At 46.1% G+C, this 25788-nt stretch overlaps 1 protein-coding gene across 1 annotated transcript in view; it reads right to left on the reverse strand.

Moving 5' to 3' along the window:
* The window catches only part of ASTN1 (astrotactin 1), a 368181-nt gene that overhangs the window by 31667 nt on the left and 310726 nt on the right, over positions 1-25788 (reverse strand). The window contains exons 17-20 of the mRNA XM_069546136.1: positions 16438-16706; positions 8208-8341; positions 4323-4474; positions 2518-2653 (exon numbers count right to left, since the gene is read on the reverse strand). Coding sequence (XP_069402237.1) covers positions 2518-2653; positions 4323-4474; positions 8208-8341; positions 16438-16706 — 691 coding nt within the window. The remainder of the gene's footprint in view (positions 1-2517; positions 2654-4322; positions 4475-8207; positions 8342-16437; positions 16707-25788) is intronic.

Raw genomic sequence — 25788 nt, forward strand, 5'->3', positions numbered from 1 at the left:
AGATCATGCTCGATCCTCCAGTAGCCTGGGCTAGCTGGGAGTGAGAGGCAGTGAAGAACGTGCAAATTGATTCAGTTCTTAACCACCCACCACTGCCAGACGACAAGCTGTGTGATCCAGAGGAAGTTGCTTAGTGCTGCTGAACTCAGTTTCCTCAACTATAAAACGGGAACAGCAACCATAATCTCACAGGGTTGGAGGGTTCCCAGAAACACCTACACCTAGGGAACGTGCCATAAATAAACGCTGCCTTCCTCTGTATTACAGATAAGGAAATAACAACGTTGTGTCCCACTTCATCAGTCATCGGCTAGGGACAAAGCCAGGTGTGGGGCCCGTGTGTCCTCAGCTCTTAATGCAGGGCTCCCCTCCTTAAGCCAGGAACTGATGCTCTAGAGGTTCACTTGATAGCTCTGCAGAGGCGCCTCTCTCCCAGGCCTGCCCGCTCGCCCTCTGCATGTGATCTGCAGCGCCACCTAGTGGAAGTTGGCTGTTTCTTCTTCCCTCTGGCTCGGGCAGTCTCATCATTTCTTTTGCAATCAATTAAGAGGGAGACGCTGAAAGCTCACCTAGGATAGCAGAGTTGGAGAAGGCATCAGACTAAGGTCTTTGATCAGGAAATGTAGCCAGACCAAAGCCAACATGAGGAGGGTCCCAGGGTGGTTAAAGACTGGCACTCATAACAGACAACCACGCCAGCCTCACGCTCATAGGAGCCTTGAAATTCCTAATTAACCGTTGTAACTTAGTGACAGGAATTATTGAGCCCTCATTATATATGGGAATTCCAGTTGCACCGAGTTTGAGGCATTTCCAGGGGGTTAGGTGTTCCATATTTCCAAACCTTTGTTCCTTGTATCGGTTCCTCTAGTAATGAAGGACGAGCACGCTCAGTCGCTCAGTCGTGTCCGACCCTTTGCAATCCCATGGACTATCCCGCCAGGCTCCTCTGTCCATGAGATTCTCCAGGCAAGAAGACTGGAGTGGGTTGCCATGCCCTCCTCCAGGGGGTCTTCCCAACCCAGGGATCAAACCCTTGACTCCTGCATCTCCTGCCCTGGCAGGAGGAGCCTTTAACACCGAACCAAGGCTGCCCAAACCGCAGGCCAGCTAATGAGAATCCCGAGGAGACTTGCCTTTGTCCTACTGTTACCATTTATGTCTCTCTATTTTCCAGCTCCTCCAGAATATCACTTGTCTTTACGTATTTTGCTTTCATCAGCCCGGCCCCTTGGTTACATCTCTCTTTCCTGTACTGAAGATATTCAGCCTGAGCATGGAAGTCCGTTTTGCAATCCATGTCACTCACATTTCCTGTGCTTTTCATCTCTGAACTCTTTCACTGTGGAAATAGAAACAATTTATTCTGGAAACCTTGACTCCATTCTCACGACCTCATCTGTAAACTGCTAAATGTTTTTCATACTGATGGGGTCAAACGGTCCCAGAACCGCATCACTGTGAATCCTGCCTTCGTCCCCCAGTGTTGCCATCATTACTTAGATTACATCACTATCTCTCCCCTTTTGGTGTCTTTTATGTCTGCGTTGAAAATACTTCGCAGTTGTTCCCAGAGCACAGAGGGAAACAGGGAAGCACTACCAGCAAGAATAGAGCTGGTCCAAGTGCCCCAAGATAGGAGCTAGTGGCATTTTCTTTGAAGAAAGACCGTCTCTCACCTCTATAAAACTATTTCAATGTGGCTGAGGCTAGATTTTTTAAAACAGAGCTCTTAGTATTCTACTCCTTTCCTCCAGAAAAAAAAAAAAGTTATAATATCCTCTGACTTTCAGCATTCACTTTATTCTCCTGAGTTCACTTTCATCTGGCCCCTTTCTTCACCGTCTGTTTCCACCCCATCGCCTCCTGGCCGCTTGCCATCACCCCTCTTCACCTCTGCCCTTGCTGTTTGCTCCATCTGGTGTGCCTTTTCTAACATGGTGCTACCTACTGCAAATCCGCACAACCCAGTTCAGATGACTTCCACTCTACTTGGAATGAATCACAGCTTTCTTTTCTCTTCTACGACATGTTCCTTGCTCTTTTATATCTAGCCTTTATTTCATTCTGCTTGATGTTAAAGCTAGCTGTTTATATGTTTCCCCTCTGTGTTGCAAATTAGGATAGGGTTATATTATCTTTTTTGATCCTCCCCATCCAGTGTTTAGAAAGTCCCCTATAATGCTAGGCCTTCCTTGGTGGCTCAGATGGTAAGGAATCTGCCTGCCATGTGGGAGAACTACCTGGGTCAGGAAGATTTCCTGAGGAAGGATATGGCAACCCACTCCAGTCTTCTTGCCTGGAAAACCCCATGGTGGGCTACAGTCCACGGGGTCACAAAGAGTCAGACACGACTAAGCGACTAACACACAGAACACTATAATGATGATGGAGACGAGATTTGGAACACTTATATTTTTCCAAGTCTGTAAAGGAGCTCAAGTAGTAAAAAGGAACGCGCTAAAAGTCCGGGGGTGCTCAAGGCAAGGAATAGCGAGGTGGGTGTGTGTCACTCACATGTAGATGGTGTCGGGTTCCAGGCATCGGATGATCAGAGAGATTGTGGTGAGCTGCTTGTCTGGGACCTGAGAGGGCATCGCACACGGAGACTTCGCCCCAGAGATGATGTCGTCTACGAAGCTTAGCACCGTTTCTGCCCAGAACAGCAAGGAATAGAAAAAGCATGAGAGACAGTGATGGCCAAGCAATGTCTGGTGATGATCAACTCCATGAAAACTTATTATGCAAATCATTTGGTCCCCCGTCTTCTTTTTTTTTTTCTTTTGTAATTAATTTATAGATTCCCTTGGACTGCAAGGAGATCAAACCAATCATTCCTAAAGGAAATCAGGATTGCAAGGAGATCAAACCAGTCGATCCTAAAGGATATCAGTCCTGAATATTCATTGGAAAGACTGATGCTGAAGCTGAAGCTCCAATACTTTGACTACCTGATGCGAAGAACTGACTCATTGGAAAAGACCCTGATGCTGGGAAAGATTGAAGGTGGGAGGAGAAGGGGATGACAGAGGATGAGATGGCTGGATGGCATCACCGACTTGATGGACATGAGTTTGAGCAGGCTCCAGGAGTTGGTGATGGACAGGGAGGTCAGGTGTGCTTCAGTCCATAGGGTCACAGAGAGTTGGATATGGTTGTTTGACTGAACTGAGCTGAATTTATTATTTTTTAAATTTTTGGCTGCACTCAGGGGCATGTGGGATCTCAGTTCCCCAATCAGGGATAGAACTTCACATTTCTGGCATTGGAAAGTGGAGTCTTAACCCCTGGATCACCAAGGAAGTCTTGGTCCCTGATCTTAAATTCCCAGTAGGGAAAGGAGACCTAAAAGGAATGTCTTTTCTGAGTGATTCACACCTAACTAATCAGTTTGGAGCCATTTGTCCAGAGTTAGTTCAGAAACAACCAAGGCACGATGGACCCAGCACACCAGCAAGCGCTTTTATAACACGCTCTTGGCTCGGGCAGAGAACATCTGTTCTGGTCAGTGGTCACTGTGAGACCTTCACAATACCTGTGCACATCAGGAAAGGCCCAGAAGAAGCAGGAGCCAGCTCTCCATGCCCAAAGGCAGTGCATATGTTCCCAAGCCTCTGTGATAGTTTCACCGTAAGTTATTTGCCCTGAGTGAGACCACCCTGCTGGTGCCCGTGTTCATGTGTCAGTTTTAGGAATGATTTATGTTGACCTTTCTCTATGTCTAGACAGTAAATACTGAGGCATGAAACATTTTTCATAGGGTACTTCCACTCCTTTAAGACTTCCCTCTTCCAGGGGGCCCTGGCAAAAGCAGGTCCTTGCTTTAGGACAAGCAACAGGATCTTTTGCTTGCTTGCTTTAGGACCTGGCAAAAGCCTGTCCTTGCTTCAGGACAAGACACAGGGTAATAAGCACATCTGTTTCTACATGCTTTTGCCTGGATGGGATGGGGAGTGGGGGTTATAGGGATTTTATTTTTTTTGCCTGTAATCATGTCAGTGGTTAACACAGAATTGTTTCCTAATTGTGGCCTAGGATAACTAGCGTATTGTATTGTTGTTTCTTTGTAAGTGTGCCTAGAGGCAATGAAACGGACACCTCTTTCATAAACAAAGAGGAAAACAAAATCAAAACAAGACTTTGTCAGCTACTCACAATCCAAAAGCTCTTAAATGGGGAAGACGCTGCTGCTGCTTCTCCTTGCTCTTCCCACGTGACCCAGGGATCCTGGGGACCGGGGGGCAAAGGCAGAAGGCAGGACATTTTCCTTTTCTCTCTGCTACCTTGGATTAAGATGAGCCTGCCAACTGGGAGATGCTCACCTGTCTCCACTTTGGAGTGGTCCATCCTGTCAGTGACCTTCTCTTGACGGATGAGGTAATCTACAATCTGCACCCCGATCGGAGGCTCTGAGTGTTCCCACTCCAGGACCACAAGGGTGCTGCTGGGCTCGTGAACCGTGGACAGTCTCAGCCTGAGTGCAGACGGGAAGAAACATGAGACAAGGACCCAGCCCAGACCTGGGATGTCTCCTGATACCACCTCTCGCCACCTTCCCAACTGTTACATGGTAAACTCTCTTTTCTAACTTTTCTTGACCAGCCACTAAAATGATGTCTTTGAGGGCCTGTCTCCTCGACTAAAAAGTAAAGATTCTTGAAGGTCCTTAAAGTCTATATTTTATTCATCTAAGAGCCCATTAGGGGACTCAACATTTATTGGTAAATAAATAAGCAGGTAAGTCAAAGATGAACAAATACTGATACCGCACAGGGTGAGCAGAGAGGGCCTTTGGAGTAACACATTATAGGCTTGCAAATATAACTTCTGGATTTGCTCTTGAAAAATAAGAAAACGTGCCTATAACACTCATACCAAGGCCCACTGAAGGTAATGTCTGGGAGAACCCTTTATTAAGAAGGACAGTTGGCTCAGCTTTGAGGACATTATAAGATCTGCCCTGCTGGGGAAACCCTGGCTTCCTCTCTTGTTACAGGGACTGACATCTGCTCAGTTTGGAGGTCGTGTTCACAGGGGACTTTACTGAGCCAGAGAGAGCTGGACACAGGTCAAGTTCTCCTTAGGGCGAGGGCCTGCGTCTGCAAACTCAGGCTCTGATTTCAGTTTCTATCTTTGCTCTTGGGTTTCTATGACGATCCCGATTCCTGATTCCAGTCTTCCATCGCTTTTCCCAATTCACTGTCTCCTCATGACATGGCAGTTGTCCATTTTGACCACTCTTTGCCACCTCATCCCCATTTGTGCCTGGCAGAGATTCAAGAAACACTGCCGACATACACTGGTATGGGTTTTCTAATGGTCCAAGAGGTTTCAGTTCTCTGTCTTTGTTCTGATTTCATGTGTGTGCTGTAGGTTTCTCATTTGCTTCTTGTCTTTGTTCCTTCCTAGATCACTGGCTTCGGGGACTTTTCCCAGTTCTTGGTCACACCAGCCTCCTTCCCTTACATGTGTCTCTGCCATTCATTCCCAACCTTGACTCCTCTATCTCATGACCACCCATGAGCAAGGCCCTCTAGTCTCTGCTGAGCTCAAAGATGCATCACTGGTCTCAAGGATTCCCAGGCAAGGTAGTGTGGATGGATCGCACCAAAGCAATGTTCAATTTCAATTCAACAAATGTTTATTAAGCACCCATTACTTGTAAGAATATGCTTGGTGCTGAGGATGCCCAAGCCAGCTCCAGTCCCTTCTTCTATGGAGTGGTCACCAGACCAACACACAATTATACATGTAATTGTAATCACGTGTGATAAGAACTCTAACAAGAAATCATGGGAGACTCTGGGAGTGACAGCAAGGAATTCAACTGGTGGGAAAATAATACAAACCACATGCTCTTCAGTGGCTTACTAGGAAGGACTGCATAGTTTGCATATGACAGTAAAGATGGAGCAGACCCAAAACAGTTCAAATACTAACAAAGTCATTAATTAGAATCATATGCACAGGGCTATTTTGAAGAAAAAAAAACACATTAGGAAGCTTAAGTAACTAAGACTTACTGAGGATTCAGATTTTGTGACAATAGTGACTAAGTCTGTGGTCTCTACTGAAAAATAGGACTGTGTATGATTTACACAGGCTTGTGTAGAACTAGAGTGCAACTCTATATCTAACTACTGATAAAAATGCAAGAAATTGAGGTCTGTGATGGAAGAAGTGATTAGAGTTGACAAGGAAAGCAAAATCCTTAACAGACTTTCCTGTTTATGGAAATTTAGCCCAATTTGATTTTTTGCTGTGACATTTAGTCAATACACCTTTAGAAATGAAATCAGCTCACACTAATAACTGGATTTTGTGTCCACCTGATAATAACAATTTGGTGGCTTCCGTATTTCAAAGGTAGCTGTTTTCGTTGGTGAATCAGTCTAGAAGCACCATGTTTTAGGGTCTCCCTTTCTACCAAAAGAAAGAGGTTTTACTCATAATGAGCTTGATTCCCTTTCGAGTTAAGAGGTCCACGTCATGGCTATAAAGAGCAAGAAGCCACTGGCTGGTGTGTCTTAAGTCGCCCAAATAGAGCGACTTCACCTCATTTAAGGAGACGTTGGACGCGTCATGACCCTCCACCACTGCGTTCTCCTCGGTCTCGTGTCCTTCCTGCTCAGTCCTGGCCCTCTAATGCCTACCTGCACCTGCATGGAACAGACCAGAGGGCAGCGTGCGCCCAGGCCAGCCTCTCCCTCACTCGCTTCCTCCTACCCTCTTGCTCCCACTTACTCAGCCCTCTAGTTACCAGGTCCTGATCCTCCCTTTGGGCTCTTTTTGTCTGACAGTTCACAGGGCCTGGCTTCTCTAGCTTGTCCAACCAGCCCTCTTTAGTAGACACAGTATTTCTGTGCCTCACTCCCATGGCTGAAGCCCCACTGAAGACTAACAGGGGCTCCTGCCCTTTACATGAGTCCAGCCAGTTCTGTTCAGCCTTCCTCGGAGGGGATGGAATCCAGGGATGGAAACTGGACATGTTCATTCTCACCCACCTTTGAGCCCTTTGCACTTTGTTCACCCCTCAAATGCAGATACCCCTTAACATGCGTCCTTGACCTGCCGCTCTTCCTGGTTGATAGTCAGTCTGGAGCACCCTTTCTCCTAGCTCTGGTCCTGTTTCTCATTTCTTTGGGGCTGAGTTCAACCTTCTTACCTCTAGTGGTTACTTTGTTACAGAGCTCGGATCATCTTTCCTGCTACCAGTGACCATCTCTGTAAGACTGTCCCACTATAACTCGAAGGCAGGTCCAGAGGGAGTCAACCTCCTCCTCAAACCTGCTTCTCCTGGGATGCTTGTTTTCTCAGCTGTAGCCTAGTCATCTTCCCAGCCACTCTAGTCATAAGGCTTAAGTCCATTCTCAACTTCTCCTTCCTTCTCACTCCCATACTCAACCAGTCACCAAACTCTACTGGTTTGACCCAAAGTCATCTCTCAGAGGTATCCTCTCTGTACTATGATGGCTAAGACCACGGTCTCTCATTATGGTTCTGCTTCCTGTTCTATGACTTTAGAGAAAACTATTCAGTCCATCTAAGTCCGATTCCTTGTCCATTAAAGGGGAGGGGTGATCACCACTTTACCGCTCTACACGGTGCCTGTCACCCAGTCAGTGTGCTTTTCTCCCAGGCCTTATAACTGACCTCTAACTTCACCCACTTCTAGCACATTTTTCCCTCTTAGCTTTGAGCCATGTTGTCCTGCTTTCTCCACCTTCAGGGAGAAATTCCAGCGCCATCTCCTTCATGAAGCCTTTACTATTCTTCAGATTCACACTTGGCCATTCCCTTTTCACATTTCTTTAAATGTCTCATATAACTCTTTTTTTTTTTTCTGGCCGCACCATGTGGCAAGTGGTATCTTAGTTCCCCAGACCAGGGATCAAAACCCCTGCCCCTGCCCCCCCTGCCCCCTGCCCCCTGCCCCCTGCTCCCTGCAGTGGAAGCACAGAGTCTTAACCACCAGGGAAGTGCTTGTCTCATATAACTCTTATCAAACCCTTCCCCCCACTGTTAAATTTGTGAACCTTCCTCCCCTGAAAGACTGAAAGTGCCCCGAAGGCAGGCACCATCTTTTTCTTTCTGTTCCCCAGTACCCAGCCCATTGCCTGGAAAATAGTGAACAATCTTTAATATACGTTTGCAGGATAATGCTAACACATGCCAGCAAGAGAAAGCCCAGAAAGGCGGGACCGTACACGGGCTGAGGGAGAGGCGCACAGGTGGGGAGCCCGTCAGCTCCGAAAGCGGTGGAGTCACACCGACACCAGTCCTCGATGACGTCTCCGGTTCCCGAGCACCAGAGGGAGCTCATGGTGGCCTCCAGCAGGAGCTGCAAGGGAGGGCAGAGACAAGAGTGAGCGTCAGGGAGCCAGGGCCGGGTCATCAGACTCTAGAGACGGAGCTATCGGGGCTCTGCTTGGCCCTAAATAAGTCCAGCCAGCCAGCTGCAACACCATCTCTCCGTGTATTTCTACCCCAGGGGCGTGTTTCTGCGAAAGCTGGGCCTCCGAGGACCTGTAGGGTGTCCCTGTCTCATTAGCATCGCTGTGGTGGAGGGCCGGCGCCTTGGGAGCCAGTCTCGTTCCACCTTGCCACTCCCTCCCATTCTGCACCAGCATTCTACTCTCTAGCTCTAGCGACGCGACCTCATCTCCACCCACTCAGCGGGGCTACCGTTGGCCCAGAGGCACTCAGCCTTTCCTCAAATGCCTCTCAGGGCATCCTCCTCTGCCCTCTTCACCACCACCTGCCCCACCCCCTGCCCAGGATTTCCTCTGTACTCCTCCGGCATGCCTTGTATCTCACTTACAATATGTATGCAATTCTGCCTTGGGCTGTGATTACGCGTCATGCCTCTCTTTCTAACGGAAGGCAGAAGCCATGTGACACACAGGCTGAGACCCGGGCTCTGGAGCAGTCCCACTGGGTGAGAACTCCAGCTCTGCCAACGCCTGCCCTGCGACCTTGGGCAAATGACATAAAGTCAGGTTCCTCAATGGTAAAATGGGATAAAAACAGCACTTTCCCTATAAAGATGTTGTGACAATTAAATGAAACACGTCTATGCCCAGGAGCATGGCAGAGTGCCTGTGCTAACACACACACTGAATTGAAGGAAGCGAAAGTCGCTTAGTCGTGCAGACTCTTTGCAACCCCAGGGACTGTCCTCTGTCCATGGAATTCTCCAGGCAAGAATACTGGAGTGGGTAGCCATTCTCCCGAGGATCTTCCCAACCCAGGGATCGAACCCAGGTCTCCTGCTTGGCAGGCAGATTCTTTACCATCTGAGCCACCAGGGAAGTGCAAGAATACTGGAGTGGGTAGCCTATCCCTTTTCCAGGGGATCTTTCCAACCCAGGAATTGAGCCAGGGTCCCTTGTATTGCAGGCAGAGTCTTTACCAGCTGAGCTACCAGGGAAGCCCAATGCACACAATAGTCGTATATAAATAGTACATGTTAGTCATCAATAAATACCGGCAATTGTTATTGTCTTTAAAAGACAGGGTCAGGTCTTATGAGGAAGCTTGTAAATACCACAGAAGCTAGAACAATTCTTTACATACAGTGGTTTCACAGCAGATAGTCACTGTTCAATGAAAGGACAATAAGATAACATTAGATCAGTGAGGGAACAGAACTTGTGAGAGGGGCAGAAGAAGTGGGTCCTGAGGGGTCCTGACCCTTCAGTGGCCACCCCCCGTCAATATCCCAACCCCAGCCCAGGGCGGGGGAGAGCCTGAGATGGCCGCAGAGCTTTCTCAGGGAACTCAACCTCTGCAGCCTCCGCTTTCCCTGTGGTTCTCTTCCCTCAGTTCCAGCCTCACTTAACCCACACATAATTGATAAGTTAGAGTAATGACACAGCTATCCCAGGAAATGTTAGGCCAAACAGTTAAAGAAAGAAAGAAAGAAAAAACAGAAGAGAAGGAGTAAAAGAAGAGATAATCCTGGAAAACCAACATGTTCAAGCCCAAAGCCAGTATCCTATGTCCCATCCACCGCCGGTTAGAATACACCAAGTCCATACTGACAGTCCCCTCCCACACCACCCACCTTGGAAAGGGAGCCTCGAGGGAGCAGGAGCCAGGCCATTCTCCATTATCAGTACTGTCTGTGTTTTCAAGTTTACAAAGCCCTTTTAGATGCTAACTCCTTTGTGAACAGAGTGGAGCCCTGTAGAGCCTTCCCCTTCATCCTTTGCGCTGGCTCCTCCCTGAAGCACCTAGATGATAGTATCTGATGCACATTTCCTGAGTTGTTTTACCGATGTCAATCCCCCACCAAATGGAAGATGTGTCTACTTGATGACCAGGCTTCCTGGAACCTAAGGGCTGCATCGATAATGTTAACCCCGAGACACGACCCTGTTCCCTCACCATCAGCCATTCGGAGACCTGCTCACCACGAATGGATCACAGACCCTCCTTCACCAGGCCTTTAAAACTGTTTTGATGAAACCTTTCCAGGAGTTTAGGGTTTTGGAGCACAAGCCACTGGCCTTGTATTGGCATCCTTCACAATACAGGCTGCATTTTCCTTCATCATGACCGGGTGTCAGTAGATTGGCTTTACCACGCACAGGTGAGTAGACCTGAGTTTGGACAGTGATGCTTTCATTTGAGCTCCATGATAAACCGTTAACATGATTCACAGTGGAAGACTCTTACAGAGTCCAAGAGATTAGGTCACCATGAACTTGCTCACGGTCACAGGTTAGTAAATGGGCAACAGAATGGATTTGGTATCTCAGGCTAGATGGACACATCAAGCTGTCTTGATTAATGCCATATCCACTAGCTCCCAAGATGAAGCCTGGTCCATACTAAGTGCTCACTTCATGTTTTCCTGCACCGAACTATATTAAAAAATATATATGTGTACATATATACATAAATATACATATATATTTTTTTAACTAGGAAAACAAAACCTTTGAGATGAGCAGAATGAAGAGGATTTCATGGCTGCTGCCTTAGAGTCTTTAATCAACTATTATTGATTAAGCACCTATAAAGACCATTTCCTGTGCTAAGCACTAAGGATACAATGCAAAGATAAATATGGCCCTGGACTGCATTAAGTCTTACAGTTAATAAACAAATAATAAACAGAAGTTATATAAATAACCACAGCTGTGACAAGGACTCCAGAAAAGGGTGAGATGGTGGCAAGAGGCACAAGGAGGGGGCCCGTATCATAGAAGAGAGTGGGAACACCTTCATGAGACTGGAGGGATAGGTCAAGAGTAATCGAGTCACAAAAGTTGGAGAAGTGTTCCAGGTAGAAAAAAACCAACATTAAGAGGACTTTAGCCTGTAACATCAACTGAGAAAAAGTTCATCTGGCTGTGAGAGCGAGCAGGGGCAGAGGGATGCTTAGGAAGTGGGAGGGTGGCAGGGTTGATTACAGAGAGTCCTCGGACACTGTGTGGAAGGGTGTCATGTTCTAAGAGCAACAGGAAGTCATCAGAATGTTTCACACAAGGGAGCAACATGACCAGATTTTCCTCCAAAAGGCGTGACGACCGTCACTGACGATGGCAAACATTCTGAATGCCATTTCAGACCATTCCCTGCAAGTTCCTCCCCTTTAAATTCTGTGCAAGAGGTAACTGCGAAGGTAGGTTGAGGGGACCAGAGAGGAATTGAGAGGGACAGAGGAAAGGGGCAAAGTAAGTGATTAAATAGTTAATCCCACTAGCGGATTGTAAGTGAAGAAAAAGTATGGGAGATCCTGTAAGTTAATAATCATTCAAGAAGGCAGCTTTGCTTAACCAAAACCAAGCAGGCTTGCTTAGCAGCAGAACCATGCTACAGAAGCATGCAACATACCCCCAAACAAACCATGGTGGCAATAGACCCACATCCTGCCCAGTGAGCTCAGTGAGTTAGTGACTCCTAGGACATGCTCTCTGCACACACAAAAACCAACAATTTATGGGAAAGTGACATCTCAAAGTGAAAGGCCCTCATTGTGCGTGCACGCACGCTGAGTTGCTTCAGTCGTGTCTTTGTGACCCCATGGACCGTAGCTCACCAGGCTCCTCTGTCCATGGGATTCTCCAGGCAGGAATACTGGAGTGGGTTGCCAGGGGATCTTCCTGACCCAGGGATTGAACCCTCATCTTTTACATCTCCTGCATTGGCAGGTGGGTACTTTACCACTAGCGCCACCTGGGAAGCCCGCCCTCATTGTAATGAGACCTAAAATAATTTTTCCATAGTGCCATGACAGGCCTAGCCTGCTCACATAGGAAAACTCCCCTGCTCAACCCAGAGGAGGAGCTGATAGAAGCGTGATGTCTATTCAAGAATGAGGAAAAAAAGTGTTTTTTTCCCTCCTCACTCTTCTTTTGATTATAAAACTGTAGCCTACTAAGTTCTCAGTGCCCAGCCCCCTCTAACCAGCCCATTTATAAACCTCACAAACACCTTGTTCTAATAAGTCACTTCTTATTTATCACTTTGCCTCTCACTGAATTCTTTCTGTGTTAAGGCATAAAGGACTGGATCTCCTTGGAGCACACCCTGAAATGTCTGAAGTGATTTCAGAATCAAGAAGGTACAATTTGGGAAAGAAAGAGAAGGGAAAATTACATTTTTCTTTGTACCTCCAAGGTGCCGGGCATTGCATAGGAGTCCTGGTTTGTCATTAGATTTAATTCTGATTCTAAAAAAGAAATCTAATTTCCAATTTTTATTATTTTTTTCTAAGGAGAGCAGCTGAACTTTCAAGTTCATCTATCCATTCATTTCTTTTTATTGATCGTTTTGCTTGTTCATTCTGCAGAATGACATCTGTGTGTGACTATTGTCAGGCACTGGGATTTCATTTTTTTGATATAAATGTATTTTAATTGGAGGCTAATTGCTTTACAACATTGTATTGGTTTTTCCATACATCAACATGAATCCGCCATGGGTATACACGTGTTCCCCATCTTGAACCCTCCTCCCACCTCCCTCCCCATCCCATCCCTCTGGGTCATCCCAGTGCGCCAACCCCGAGCATCCTGTATCATGCATCGAACCTGGACTGGCGATTCGTTTCACATATGATGTTATACATGTTTCAAAGGCACTGGGATTTCATAGACGAGAAAGATCTCACAGTCTAGGGGAGAGTGACCAACTATATAATCATGAGAGTAATAGGTGATGCATGCTTTAAAAGATGCACACACCTGTACCATGGGGGCTACATGAAGGAATGCTGGGTTGGCCTGGGAGAGTAAGGGAGGGTCACGTTTGAGCTGGAACTTGGAAGTAACAATAGGAGTCTTCCAGTGGCAGTAATGTGGGAGAAAGCACTTCTGGGAGAGAGAGCTGCAAATCTGAAGGACCAGAAACATAGGAGAAAACATTCTGTGTTTAAGGAGATACAAGGAGTTAAATTTTAGAGGATAAAGTATAGCGTGGGTGCAGCCTAACCATGTAAGTGAAGACAAATTGGATAGGGAACTGCCTTTGTTAATGGTGTGCTAAGGACTTTAGATCGTGTCAATAGAGTCTACTGAGCCACTGAATTACTTTGCTGCTATATGATCAGAAGTGCATATTAGACTAATTAGTTAGATGACTCTGACTGGTTTAACAGGAAAACCAGTAAGAAGGCGACTGTAATAAGATGGTGGTCTGATATTGCAGCGGATGACTGAAATTCAATCCATGCATGCTCAGTCACTCAGTCGTGTCCAACTCTTTGCAACCCTTTGTACTGTAGCCCACCAGGCTCCTCTGTCCATGGGATTTCCTAGGCAAGAATACTGGAGTGAGTTGCCATCTCCTCCTCCAAGCAATTATCCTGACCCAGGGACTGAATCCCTGTTTCCTATGTCTTCTGCACTGCAGGCTGATTCATTACCCACTGAGCTGCTTTCCAGGTGGTGCTAGTGGCATAGAATCCACCTGTTAATGCAGGAGTTATGGGTTCAATCAATGGGATGGGAGGATCCCCTGGAGAAGGGCATGGCAGCCCAGTCTAGTATTCTTGCCTGGAGAATCCCATGGACAGAGGAGACTGGCAGGCTACAGTCCGTTGGGTCACAAAGAGTTGAATACAACTGAAGCAGCTTAACATGACTGAAATATAATAGTTAGGCTGTGACGGGGGTTTGATAAAAAGAGGATGGATTTGAGATATTTGTGGCCCTTGGTGATGAAATAGATGTCAGGGACAAGAAAAGTATAGGAAGCATCCTTGGTCTCCAGTTTGAGCAACTTGGTAGAAACTAATGTCTTTCACTGAGACGGAAGCATGGCAGGTATGGCTCAGGGTGGAAGATGGTGAGTTTGTTGGATTTGAGACACCTGGTTGGTTATACGGCTTGACTTAAATATTGAAGTCACTCAGTTGTGTCCAACTCTCTGTGATCCCAGGGACTGCAGCCTGCCAGGCTCCTCTGTCCATAAGATTTTCCAGACCAGAATACTGGTTTGACTTACATGTTTTTAAACTGCAGTCACAGACTAGACTGAAATATGGCATTAGGGAGTATTTATTCCAATAGATGGAAGATAATAAGGCCAAGATGTTGGAAAATTGGCTCAAAGATCCATCAAAGAGGTGGGGATAGAAACGCACTGAGTTACTAATGCCAGGACTCAGCTCCCCTCCCCTGGTCCTTGGCTTTGTCACTTCTCATCTCCATCCTTTGGGAGAAAGGGTACAATTAGAAAAGCAGAGGAGCAGAGAGAATGGTGGAGACAGAATTCGTCTAAGGAAGATGAGTGAGGAGAGACAGGGCACAGTGACTGAACTCCAGCTCAAGCCACCTTTCTATGTGCTTAGAAATTCAGGGTTTAAAACATGGCCAGATAGGAGAGAGGTTGAGAGACACCTCCTAAGACCAGTGCGGGAAGACAGGAAGGGGCTAAGTTCGGGCTAGCAGGGGATCCAGAAAAGGGGGCTGCTAAAGACGGAACTTCCTCCAGCTTCCACATTCTGCTGGTGTTGGCCATACTAGCCACCCCCTACTCTCCCACAAAGCTCATCCCTGTCTGCAGCTTCATGCACCCTGCCCGTCTCATAGGATAGTTCTGTGCCTGAGTGCCATGACTCTGCTGTTTCCAGCCAAGTGTACAGGAGCTCCTGGGTACCAGCTGAAGCAGCCTGGGGTGGGAAAAGGTTGGGGAGGGCTAGGCCTTGGATTAAAAGCATTGTAGCTTTGGGTTTCCATGGTGACACAAGCCCCGCCTTCTCTTCATCCTTTCAAGCCCACCTCTCGTGGTCTCTCTTCTCCCACTTCTCTTCCCATAGTCACTTCTATCAGATTGAAGAGAAATTTGTAGGCCAAAGGAACAATTTATCTTTTTGTTCCTGTGAAAAACCTTATTTTCAAACACCCAGTGAAATATCTGTGGTGGAGGCAGAGAGGCGAGAGAAACACACATGCAAAATCCTTCCTGTTGGTTTGAGCATCACCTATGAAGCAAACTGTGACACACCAGGTGTTCCTTAAAAGAGAAAAGAGAAAGCAATTAACACCCCACCTGGATAGACACACGTCTCAGGCCTGCAAGCAGCTCACTGCTGTGACTCTACGGTACCTTGTCCCCAAGGTGGGCTTTGTCTAGAGTCGCAGAAGTCCCTCACCTTGAGCTTTTGTGTTTATTTTTGTGATTGCCATTGTTTTTGTTGTTGCCTGTGTTTTGACTCACCCTGTTCTTCACATCCTTGAGGAAATCAGAGAGCTAGGGAGTGAGGTAAGCCTGCCTTTACTGCACTTATTCAGCTTATCCTTAGGGGTCCATTTATTTCCTCCTAGCACCTTGGGAGAGGGATCAGCAGAAGAAAAGGAGAAGTGGTTGGGGGAAACGTCATGACCCAGCTGCATAAGAGAAGGCAGAAAGATCTGCACTGGTTTGGAGTTTTGCTCTTAGAGTCAGTGATCACCAGGAAAGCAGCCCCTCTGTGCTAAGGTGGGCAGACCTTTCCCCTGGGGACCTGTACCCCTACGGTGCTCCTTCTAGTCTGGCTGCAGCTGGTCCTAGGTTTGGAGCAGTTAGGAAAGCTGGTCCCCCTGCCATGCCAACGAGAAGGAGCGGTATTGCTGAACCCCCTCCCACGACCATACCCTCCTGAGGCTTTCTGAACGCTGTTATAGTGACGATGATTGCTTATGCGCCGCCCCCCCCCCCCCCCATCCCTCTCTTTCCTACCAGCCTGTGTTGCTCAAAGGCTCCTACAAATACTGAACAGTGACTCCTGAGTCATCACCATGAGTGACGCGAAGACACTGACTGGATTTAACATGCAAATATGCAAATCTAAGCAAATTAGATGCCTGGAGTAGTTTTTAAAAATTCCTCCGCTCTCCGTGTCATAGCCTGGAGCTCAGCTGACCCCGTGACCTCCTCAGGCTATTTGCAAAGCCCTCTGTTGTTGTTGATGCCACCCTGAGCCACGAGTCCCAGGCCTCTTACCCTCTGGGTCTGGTTGTTGGTCACCAGCTCATAGATGGGGGCGGCTCTGGTCACCTCCAGCAGAACTGGCTCGGCAGGGGTGTCAGGGCTGGACGTCACGTGACACAGGGGGCAGGACGAGGGGCATCGGCCCTTGCTCTGGCACTCCAGGCGGACTCCAGCCGCCACACGCTTGGTGCCAGACTCTGACAGGCTCGCGATGTACTCTGGGAACGTCAGCACCTTGGGGTCTCTTTCCCGCTCCTCTGACTCGTCGGATGGGGAGTTGCCTGCCAGACACAGAATGAAAGGGAACAGTGAGAGAGGTGGGACAGCAGGGACTCGCATGGGCTCCTGGCTCCTGAGTGCTGGAGTCAGGATCTTGAGAAGTCAGAAAATGTCTGTGAGGGGTGAGAATGCGATGCTGTCATCCCACTCAGCTTGGGGAACCCATACTCTCAGAAAACTACGGAGTTGGAAATAGTCCTTCCAAATGTGAGACAGGTTTTTTTTCTTCCTTTCTTTCTGAGTGTCATGAGCCCCACGAATCATTTCAGAGGGATGCTTCTGCAGTATCTGTGCGGGTTTTATGGCTATCATCAATAACATAAACAATAATAGCAGTGATTATTCTATAAATCACTCTCTTCATCCCAAAATGAAGATATCAATAATACCTGCCCCTAGCATTGTGTAATAAATAAACAGCCAACCATTTTTCAAGCACGAAACACAATGACTAGTGCATGTCAAATCACCATCGTTATAGTTTTGATCATAGCTAGAAGTAAGATTCATCAAGTCTGAACTATGAAAGTGAGAGCTGTTTAAGACCTCCCCGAACTCCTGCCACAGCTCTCTGCATGAATTCTATCATCACACGCATTTTACAGACCAGGAGAGTGAATCCAAGAGCTTTAAGAAGACACAGTTATCGTGAGATCTGAATCCTAAAGCCTTTAAGTCATAGGGAAGAATAGGACTTCTCTGCTTCATTATCAATTGATGTATGGAAGATGGGGAGGGGATTTTGACTTTTTCAAAAAGAGTTGTACTCCAGAGCCTGAGAGATGGATCCATATTGCTCTTGACTGATGAGTAAAAGGTAGTTGGGGAGACTCTTGATTTATATTTGGTGACAAACAGTGGAAATGGCTGCCAGAAAAGAAGTGTTTGCTCCCTACAGAAGAAAGCACTGCTTGGTATTTCTTTTCCAAGCCTTCATGACTTTTAAGTTATTAAGTGTAAAGGAAGATGAAGTAGAATCTGCTGACAGAAAAATTCTGGGTTCCTTGGGTGACCCCTGGTCCTTTGTGCACAGTTGTATTCCTGAATGTGAAAAAATTTCAGGGGGACACCTGGGCTTTTGGAAACGATGGGCAGATATAATAGAACATTCCTTCTGCTCCTCAGGCTCATTCAGGGTGCCATCCTTGATGAACCGGATCTTCGGGGGAACTGTTTGGAATGATCTACAAAGTAGTTCCAGAAGGTGATCATGAGGTACGACTTATAGCTTTATAGCAGAGTCCCCTCTTACAGGGTTCAGGGAGCTCTGCTATTCCCCTTGTTTGCGATGTCATGTAAAACCATTTGAAAGAGTCCAGAGGTATTTTAGCACCATCATTTCCCACATGAGCATCGTCACTATGCAGACAAGGCATTTCAGCAGCTCTCATTGACACCAGACTCCTTTGTGCAAAGGCAAAGACTCACTCAGAGACTATAAATATGGAATATCATTTATTTCACACTCTCATTTTGTTTAATAACAGATCCGAGATTGAGCTCAAGCCCTTGCTAAGTTATAAGAGAACTAAGTAACAGCACACACCAAAACCAAGAATGATGGCCTCAAATGGAAGATCCAGGAGCCCACAGTAGTTAACCTCAAAGTCACTCCAAGCCATGTGCAAATCTTGATTGATACTCAGGCTCACGCAACTCAGTCCACCTCAGAAAACTACAGAGTTGGAAAATAGTTGGAAAATAGCTGGGGTGTTCATAAGGCCATGACCTGGTAGGGCTCCCCATCCAGCCCTTTGGCCAGGCTTCCATTCATTCTTCTTCAACAGGCTGCGAGGACTGGGCTGCAATAAGGGGGGTGGGGTGAGAGCTTTGCATCCATGATGTGACTTCTAGAAAAGCAGGCCCTCATTCATCAAGAGAGTAAAAGAATGAAAAAAAAAATCAGTAAAGAGATCACGCTTCTTTTCAAGATAAGATTTGAAACATTTCACTGTGCAAGGTTTGCTGGAGAGCCTGAGGGTCTCCTGCTGACCCTATGCCCCTCCCTCACACGCCTTTCATTATCCATCCAACCAGGAGGTTGAGAAAGTAATTCAACAGAGGCTTGGAAAAGCAGTTCTATGAAATGCCCACTAGATGGTGATATAAAGTCTAAAATGACTTCTGTGAGAGGAAAGAAAAGGTGTGATAAATTCATCACCGCCACTTTGGACAGAACAGATACTAATGGAAAAGTAATGCCTGGCTACTTTAAAAAAAAATGTGATGGTACAATTTCCATTCAATCAAATAACAAAAAGTTGAGTAAAACAAATTCCATAAAACTTATGCGGAGAAAAATAGAGAGAGAGACATAATGGTGAGAAACACAAGATAATGAAAAGAATATAAAATTCAGAGGGAAAATTAAATCCCCCTCAATATCCTTCACATGAAGCATAAATCACTGCAAGGGGAAAATAATATGGCATCAAATTTCTTTTCTCTCACCTTTAATTCCCAAATACCCAGAAACTCCCTCTAGATCCTACGCACACATCCGTATGCATATGACATGGTGGTGGTGGTTTAGTCGCTAAGTCGTGTCCAACTCTTGCGACCCCATGGGCTGTAGCCTGCCAAGCTCCTCTGTCCATGGGATTCTCCAGGCAAGAACACTGGAGTGGGTTGCCATTTCCTTCTCCAGGGGATCTTCCCCACCCAGGAATTAAACCCGGGTCTCCTGCATTTGCAGACAAATTCTTGACTGAATGAACTGAGAGAAGCTACAATACATGCCATGTAAGCCCTGCCCATTCACCACTTAGGGTGCACCAGCTAGCAGACAAATTTGGCCACTAGAGGGCACTGCACCCCAAACACAGTGGAGCTGAGTGACAGCCTCCCTGCCCTCCAGCGCGCCATCATTAAGGCTTGTAATTGCTGTAAACATTTGAGGGGTTGCTCCTCTTGCTGCTGTCTTTTGGCTTTCCCAATTAAAGCCAAGATACAACTAATCCCCTTCGATATCCTTCAGCCCTGGATTGATGCAAGGTTAGGACACAGAGAAGCACAGGAAGCGGTTTACAGAGGAAGATGGTGGGAGGCCACCAAACTCTTGGTTTCATCAGAACTTTATTTTCCTTCTCCTGAAAATATTCAGGCCCATATAGAGCAGGTCCTGCTGGAGGCCAAGACAAACTGCCCCTCTGGTCCCCTCGTCATGCAGGATGGAGCTGTCAGGAGAGGAGCGAGATTTACACAGAAGCAACGAGCAGCTAACTCCCCAAAGCCATCTATTCAGGCTCCAGCGAAGAATAGAGATGTGTGTATGAGAGAGATTTTTCAAAAAGGAAATGCATTTTCCATGCACTGTTAAAGATACAATTGGGAAATACTCCTTAAAATGATGGAGTCTGGTGGTGAAAGCCCAGATAAATCTCCCTTTGCCCAAAGAGAGCACCAATAACCATCACGTCTGTGGTAAGTGGAAGAAGAGCTTTGAATCCTAAATGCTGCAGGACAGGCTGATCTTTGACATCTGCTTTTAACCCCATCCTGGGTGCTGGAGTGAATGGTGGCGAGGTCTAGAAGTGGAAGGAGGAGACGCTATTGTATTTCCTCATGGCTCAATGCCTGCCTTTGTCCACTGCCCACTCCAGTTACAGTCTTTTCTTACTTTGTCCCTCTTCTACCTTCTAGGTACCGGGTAGAAGGGTAAAAATGCTCTAGTAATTCAAGAAATGATATTGTCTCTTAATAAAATGAATATTGTATTTCAGCACATACACAGTTTCTGGACATAAATAAGTTACAGTTAAGGTCTTGGTCAGATGGCATCATCGACTCAATGGACATGAGTTTGAGCAAACTCTGGGAGTCAGTGAAGGACCGGGAAGCCTGGCATGCTGTAGTCCATGGGGTCACAAAGAGTCGGACGCAATTGAGTAACTGAACAAAATGACAAAGGTCTTAAAAGATTGTAACTGACAAAGGCGCCTTCTGACTAAAAATACTCGTGTGCCCCCCCTCCACTCACCCCAATTTGCAAAATTTACCCCTCCGCTCTCAGGGGAGGCTTTGGGGTCCTCATCACCCTTAGCTTTCTTACAAGCAGAAGAACAGCCAACCTGGAAAGTCGTTAACAACCCCAAAACTGCAAAGCATTTTGCAAATACAGTTTGCTATAAATAAATGCCATTTGCTTTAGGCTAAATCTGTATCCTACAGCACACAGCGGATGACTTTCCCCAATAGAATATCGTGGTATGAGATTATTGGCATCCTTGGTGTTCAAAATCTCTTTGAGGATGTGCCTGTGGCCTTAGGCCTGTGCATATTGACCCACCTAGACTCAGGAGCATAGGAGGATGATAATAAAAGTGACTGACCATCCTCATGCAGGGTCTGCTCTGCTGCTGGAAATTGACAGGTCATGAGGGTGAATTAGTTGTTATGAAGTAAATTGGTACAATTCCTGTAGGATTCTGGGGCTGCCTAAGAATCTCTCTCCTGAGTTGCTGCCCAAGGCAATGAGATGCTAATGACATCACAGCTAGAACTACAGAGGCAGTTCATTAGGCAGCAAAAAAAATCAAATGCAAACTCATCAGATCCCAGGTTTTGGAGACAGCTTAGGACCCACAGGAAAGAAGGCTTGACATGGGGTAAATGAAGCACAGCCACAGAGAACTGTACCCTGAAGCTGACACCCCAATGCCCATGTACCCGCCCCACCCTGGTCCACACCTGTTCACATCAGAAGTCTTGAAATTACCAGAATTCACATTTCCACCCACATACCCAAGCTCAAATCAGCCTCTCATGGCATTTAGTTATGTCTGTAGACAGAGAGGGTCAAGTTGCTCTGGATGGCCTTAAAGTGAACTCCTAGACCTGCCATGCCAAAGCTATGTTTTTTCCCAGTAGTAATGTGCAGATGTGAGAACTGGGCCATAAAGAAGGCTGAGCACCAAAGAATTGATGCTTTTGAACTGTGGTGCTGGAGAAGACTCTTGAGAGTCCCTTGGACAGTGAGAAGATCAAACCAGTCAATCCTAAAGGAAATCAACCCTAAATATTCATTGGAAGGATTGATGCTGAAGCTGAAACTCCAATATTTGACCACTTGATATGAAGAGCCAACTCACTTGAAAAGAGTCTGATGCTGGGAAAGATTGAGGACAGGAGGAGAAGAAGGCAAAAGAGGACAAGACGGTTGAATGGCATCGCCGATTCAAAGGGCATGAGTTTGAGCAAACTCCAGGAGATGGTGAAGGACAAGGAACCCTGGCGTGCTGCCGTTCATGGGGTCACAAAGAGTCAGATATGACTGAGCAACTGGACTGAACTGAGACCTGGACGAAATACAATAGGATGGATTCATAATCAGGGACAAGTGGCTAGGGCATAACCTGCCACTTCTCTCTACACCTGAACAGCAGGTAGTGAGTGCTTTGGGCAGAAGGATTGTGTCTTCATATTTGAAACTCCTTTCCCTAGTTTAGGTGCAAATATCTATTTCCATGTTCATATTTTTCTGTCTATGTCTATATCCATGGAGATATATATATATATATATATGCCCATATAGATATGTGTGTGTGTGTGTATACATATACCATGGAGCTATATATATATATAGGGAAAGGAGGAGTAAACATAGTAAGTCATGAACCATGAATTTAAATCTTGAAAACAAGCCAAACATAGAGAATAAAGTCAAAGCATCTGTAAATGTCTCCAGCCCCTTATTAAAGCTTCAAGCAGTCAAGCAGAAAGAACAGCGTATCATCTGGTAACAGCCAAAGCTACATCTCTAGCCACGGTTGCTTCCCCCAGTATAACAGAAACATAAAATACTTGCTTGAAAATCCATGTGAATGTTCAACGTGCAAACTCAACGTGTCCCAGACTACTGTCCTCATGCCTCCACACCTTCCCCAGAACCACCTCCTCCTTCGGTCCTTCCCTCAGCAAAGGGCATCAGCTTCTTTGTCACTGGAGCCAGAAATCCTGGGTTCTTTGTGGGTTCTTCCTTGCTCGCCCAATCCATCTCAAGTCTACGTCATTTAGGTCCCCCAAGCCATCCACTTCTCTGGGAGGTCTGAGTCACACTGCCTGGGTTTGATTTCTGACCTTACCATTTGTTAGCTGTGTAACTTCAGGGCAGCTTCTTAACCTTTCTGTTCCTGGGCCTTCTCATACATACAATAGAGATGATAATAGCCGATTTTGTAAGCCGTGATAATGATCAACTGATAAAATCCATGAAGAGAATTTAGCAGATACAGTGAGGACTCTAAAATGAAGGATAGTCACAGTGCCTATCTACTTACCTGCACTGCCGCCAGCCACACCATCAAATGGTAGGTTCCCTGGAGGGCGAAATTAAGTCTTCTTCGCCACTGCAATATCCCACCATGCCTAACAGGTAACGTAACTAATGCATTCAACAATTCATTAAACAAATATTTATGGGATGCATACAAATGTCTGTCCAATTAATAAATCATTTTAATGGCTTATATACGAAGTGCCTGCTCTCTGTGTTCTGCAGGTACTAACCAGACAGGCTGAGTTTAATATTACTTTTCTCCGCACCTTCCTAGGTTCTTTTGAGATTTTCTAGTTTCCTTCAAGGAAGAGAGACATCAGTTCTGAGGAAGTTCCGCTGCTTTCATGTACAAACAGAAATTGGCCAGAGATAATCTAGTTGCAAAGATTTGAGATAATATTGCAAAAATACATTCTGCAAACTTTAAAGCATACACATGTAGCTCAAAGGTTACTAACGTGCATTGGGCAAATCACCTTGGGATTTAGGGATTTACACTTAGGAAAGGGAGTAGCCAAGGGTGGTGCTGAAGAGGAGACAGTGGTTCTTTCATGACTTGACAATGTGAGAAAGTTGTCGCCACTGATGTCACTTGGCTTGTGCAGGTTCTGGGCAGCTCTGAGAGCTGAGTGATAACATTGTACCAGGATTCATCGCATGGACCACTTCACCAGCAAACAAGGCACAGAGAGAGGCATTCTGGACCCCAAAGATGGTCACAGAGATGAAGCGTGAAAACCACGTCTTCTTCACTTTTTCTGCTCTGCCCAACCTCAGCCTGCACACAGGAGCCCGTTCACCTCTCCTGCCAATCATCCATCACTACCCATCAGCTCAGAGGATGCACAACTTTCTTTTGGGATTGAATACTAGACAACTATCCAACTATCAGAAACAGTCCCAGTTCCAGAGAATGTATACTTCTCTGGAAGAATGTTTAATCAATCCATGATTAAAACACAAACATCCTTTGTCAGGATGTATCCCTTGTATTCTAAAATTAAAGTTACATGAAGAGGTACCAACTACTAAATAGAAAATAAAAGAGATGCAGGGATGTGATGTAGAACAACCACGACAATAAACCTAAAATTACTGTACACATCAGCTCTAGTTCTTTGTTATTCCTTCAGAAAGCTTCTGGAAATAGCAGATGGTCTTTGTTTTAAGCATGAGCAGCATGTCTGGGTATGGTAAAATCCAGAGTAACAGTCAGGTGTCATCAAATACCCACTGGGCACCTCAGCAAAGCCCCATTAATGGGGATGTTGAAGAAAAGATGTCTTCTGGACAAGTGATTTTTTTTTGTTTGTTTTTCTTAACTGGTACTTAGCCAGAAAATGCTCAGTTTTCCTCCAATCCTTGTTGACATTTTTTCCTTCTCTAAAACTGCAGTTTTCCAATTCCCTCATGAAGAATTGCCTACGAAACAGAATTAAACCTTTCCCCAAGGCGCCTCCAGGTGCTGATTTTGTTCATCAATTATGGCCATGCAGATTTGGAAGCTGTAGGAGACAGAAAGAAAATGGTATCTAGTCCCCAAAAGGCTCTTTAAAAGCTAATCAATAACATAAAGTTACATTTCCTGAAGACCGCCCCCGTCTTAATAAGAATGTCATTAAACAAATAATTTCCTGGTTGAGGCTCCTGGTTCACGTGAAACTGAAGTTTGAGGGTAGCTGCAATGCTTTATCTTTGCCGAAAGTTGTTAAGTCACCTCTGACGTGGGAACAGGTTTAATATCGTAATAAACTGACAAGCTGGCCAAAGCCTCTGTCAGCCTCTTTTCCGGTCAGTCATAGTGATGTTCCATTTGGAATGAGAGGCTGACTCCAAGAAATAGCAGGATAGCAGCATCTACCAAGGGATCAATAAAAACCCAAAACTAACCTTTGTCTAGCAGTGACTGCAAGTGCTCAAAAAAAAAAAAAAAAAAGAGAGAGACCTCTTTTTACTCTTCAACTTAGTGTGCAAAGGGAAATATGAATGCAGCCCAGTGATGCAACCAACGCTTTAAAGATGCCTGAAGATGCATCTCGAAACAGCCCATATATTTCAAGAGGAACAAAAACAAAATCCAAAATTTTCTGGGAAGCCCTAAAGCTCTGACCACAGAAATGAGCCCTTCTAATCACTAGATTGGTAGTCCCCAGTGGGCGAGAAGGTGCGTTCTCACCCAATGCCCCGCCCTTGATAAGCATTCAGCAAACACACAGGGATGGAAAGAAGCAAAGGCATTTAAGCTCTCTGCCTGCAATTCCTCAAGGCTGCCACCCAAAGCCTCTTGAGGATTCATCCTAAAGGCCAGGCCAGGCAGCCTGAGGTGGCTCACAAAGATTGTCCAGAAGTACCTACTCAGTGCCCATGTCTATGGGCTATGGGAGACCAGCTGAGCCTGTGGTTGTCCCCACACTCTCTAAAAATGTCTTTCCCTTTTACTTTCTTTTTCTTTCTTCCTTCCTTGTTCCCTCCTTCCCTTCCTCTCACTCTTCCATCCTTCTCCATATATATACTGATGCCACTCTGCTCCCATTTCACCCCTAATAGAAGTCATTCCGCTGGAACTTTGTGCCAAGGTCCAGAGAGGGTACCCACCACCCTGAATCAGACTGAGTTTGGTGTTACGTCTGGTCCATCCTACTCGCGTCCAGGGTGGGACCTGCTCCTCCCTGCAACCCTAGAGGCCAGCACCTGGTACTCTGAAGGTTTTCCCTATCACACTGACACTCACATTTGTGATGTTTATAGGATTCTGGTTTTTCATTTGCCTGTTATAGTCTCATTTCTTTATTCACTAAATGCCTCTC

This window comes from Ovis canadensis, chromosome 12 (genome assembly GCF_042477335.2).
Source record: "Ovis canadensis isolate MfBH-ARS-UI-01 breed Bighorn chromosome 12, ARS-UI_OviCan_v2, whole genome shotgun sequence".
Taxonomy (NCBI): Eukaryota; Metazoa; Chordata; class Mammalia; order Artiodactyla; family Bovidae; genus Ovis; species Ovis canadensis.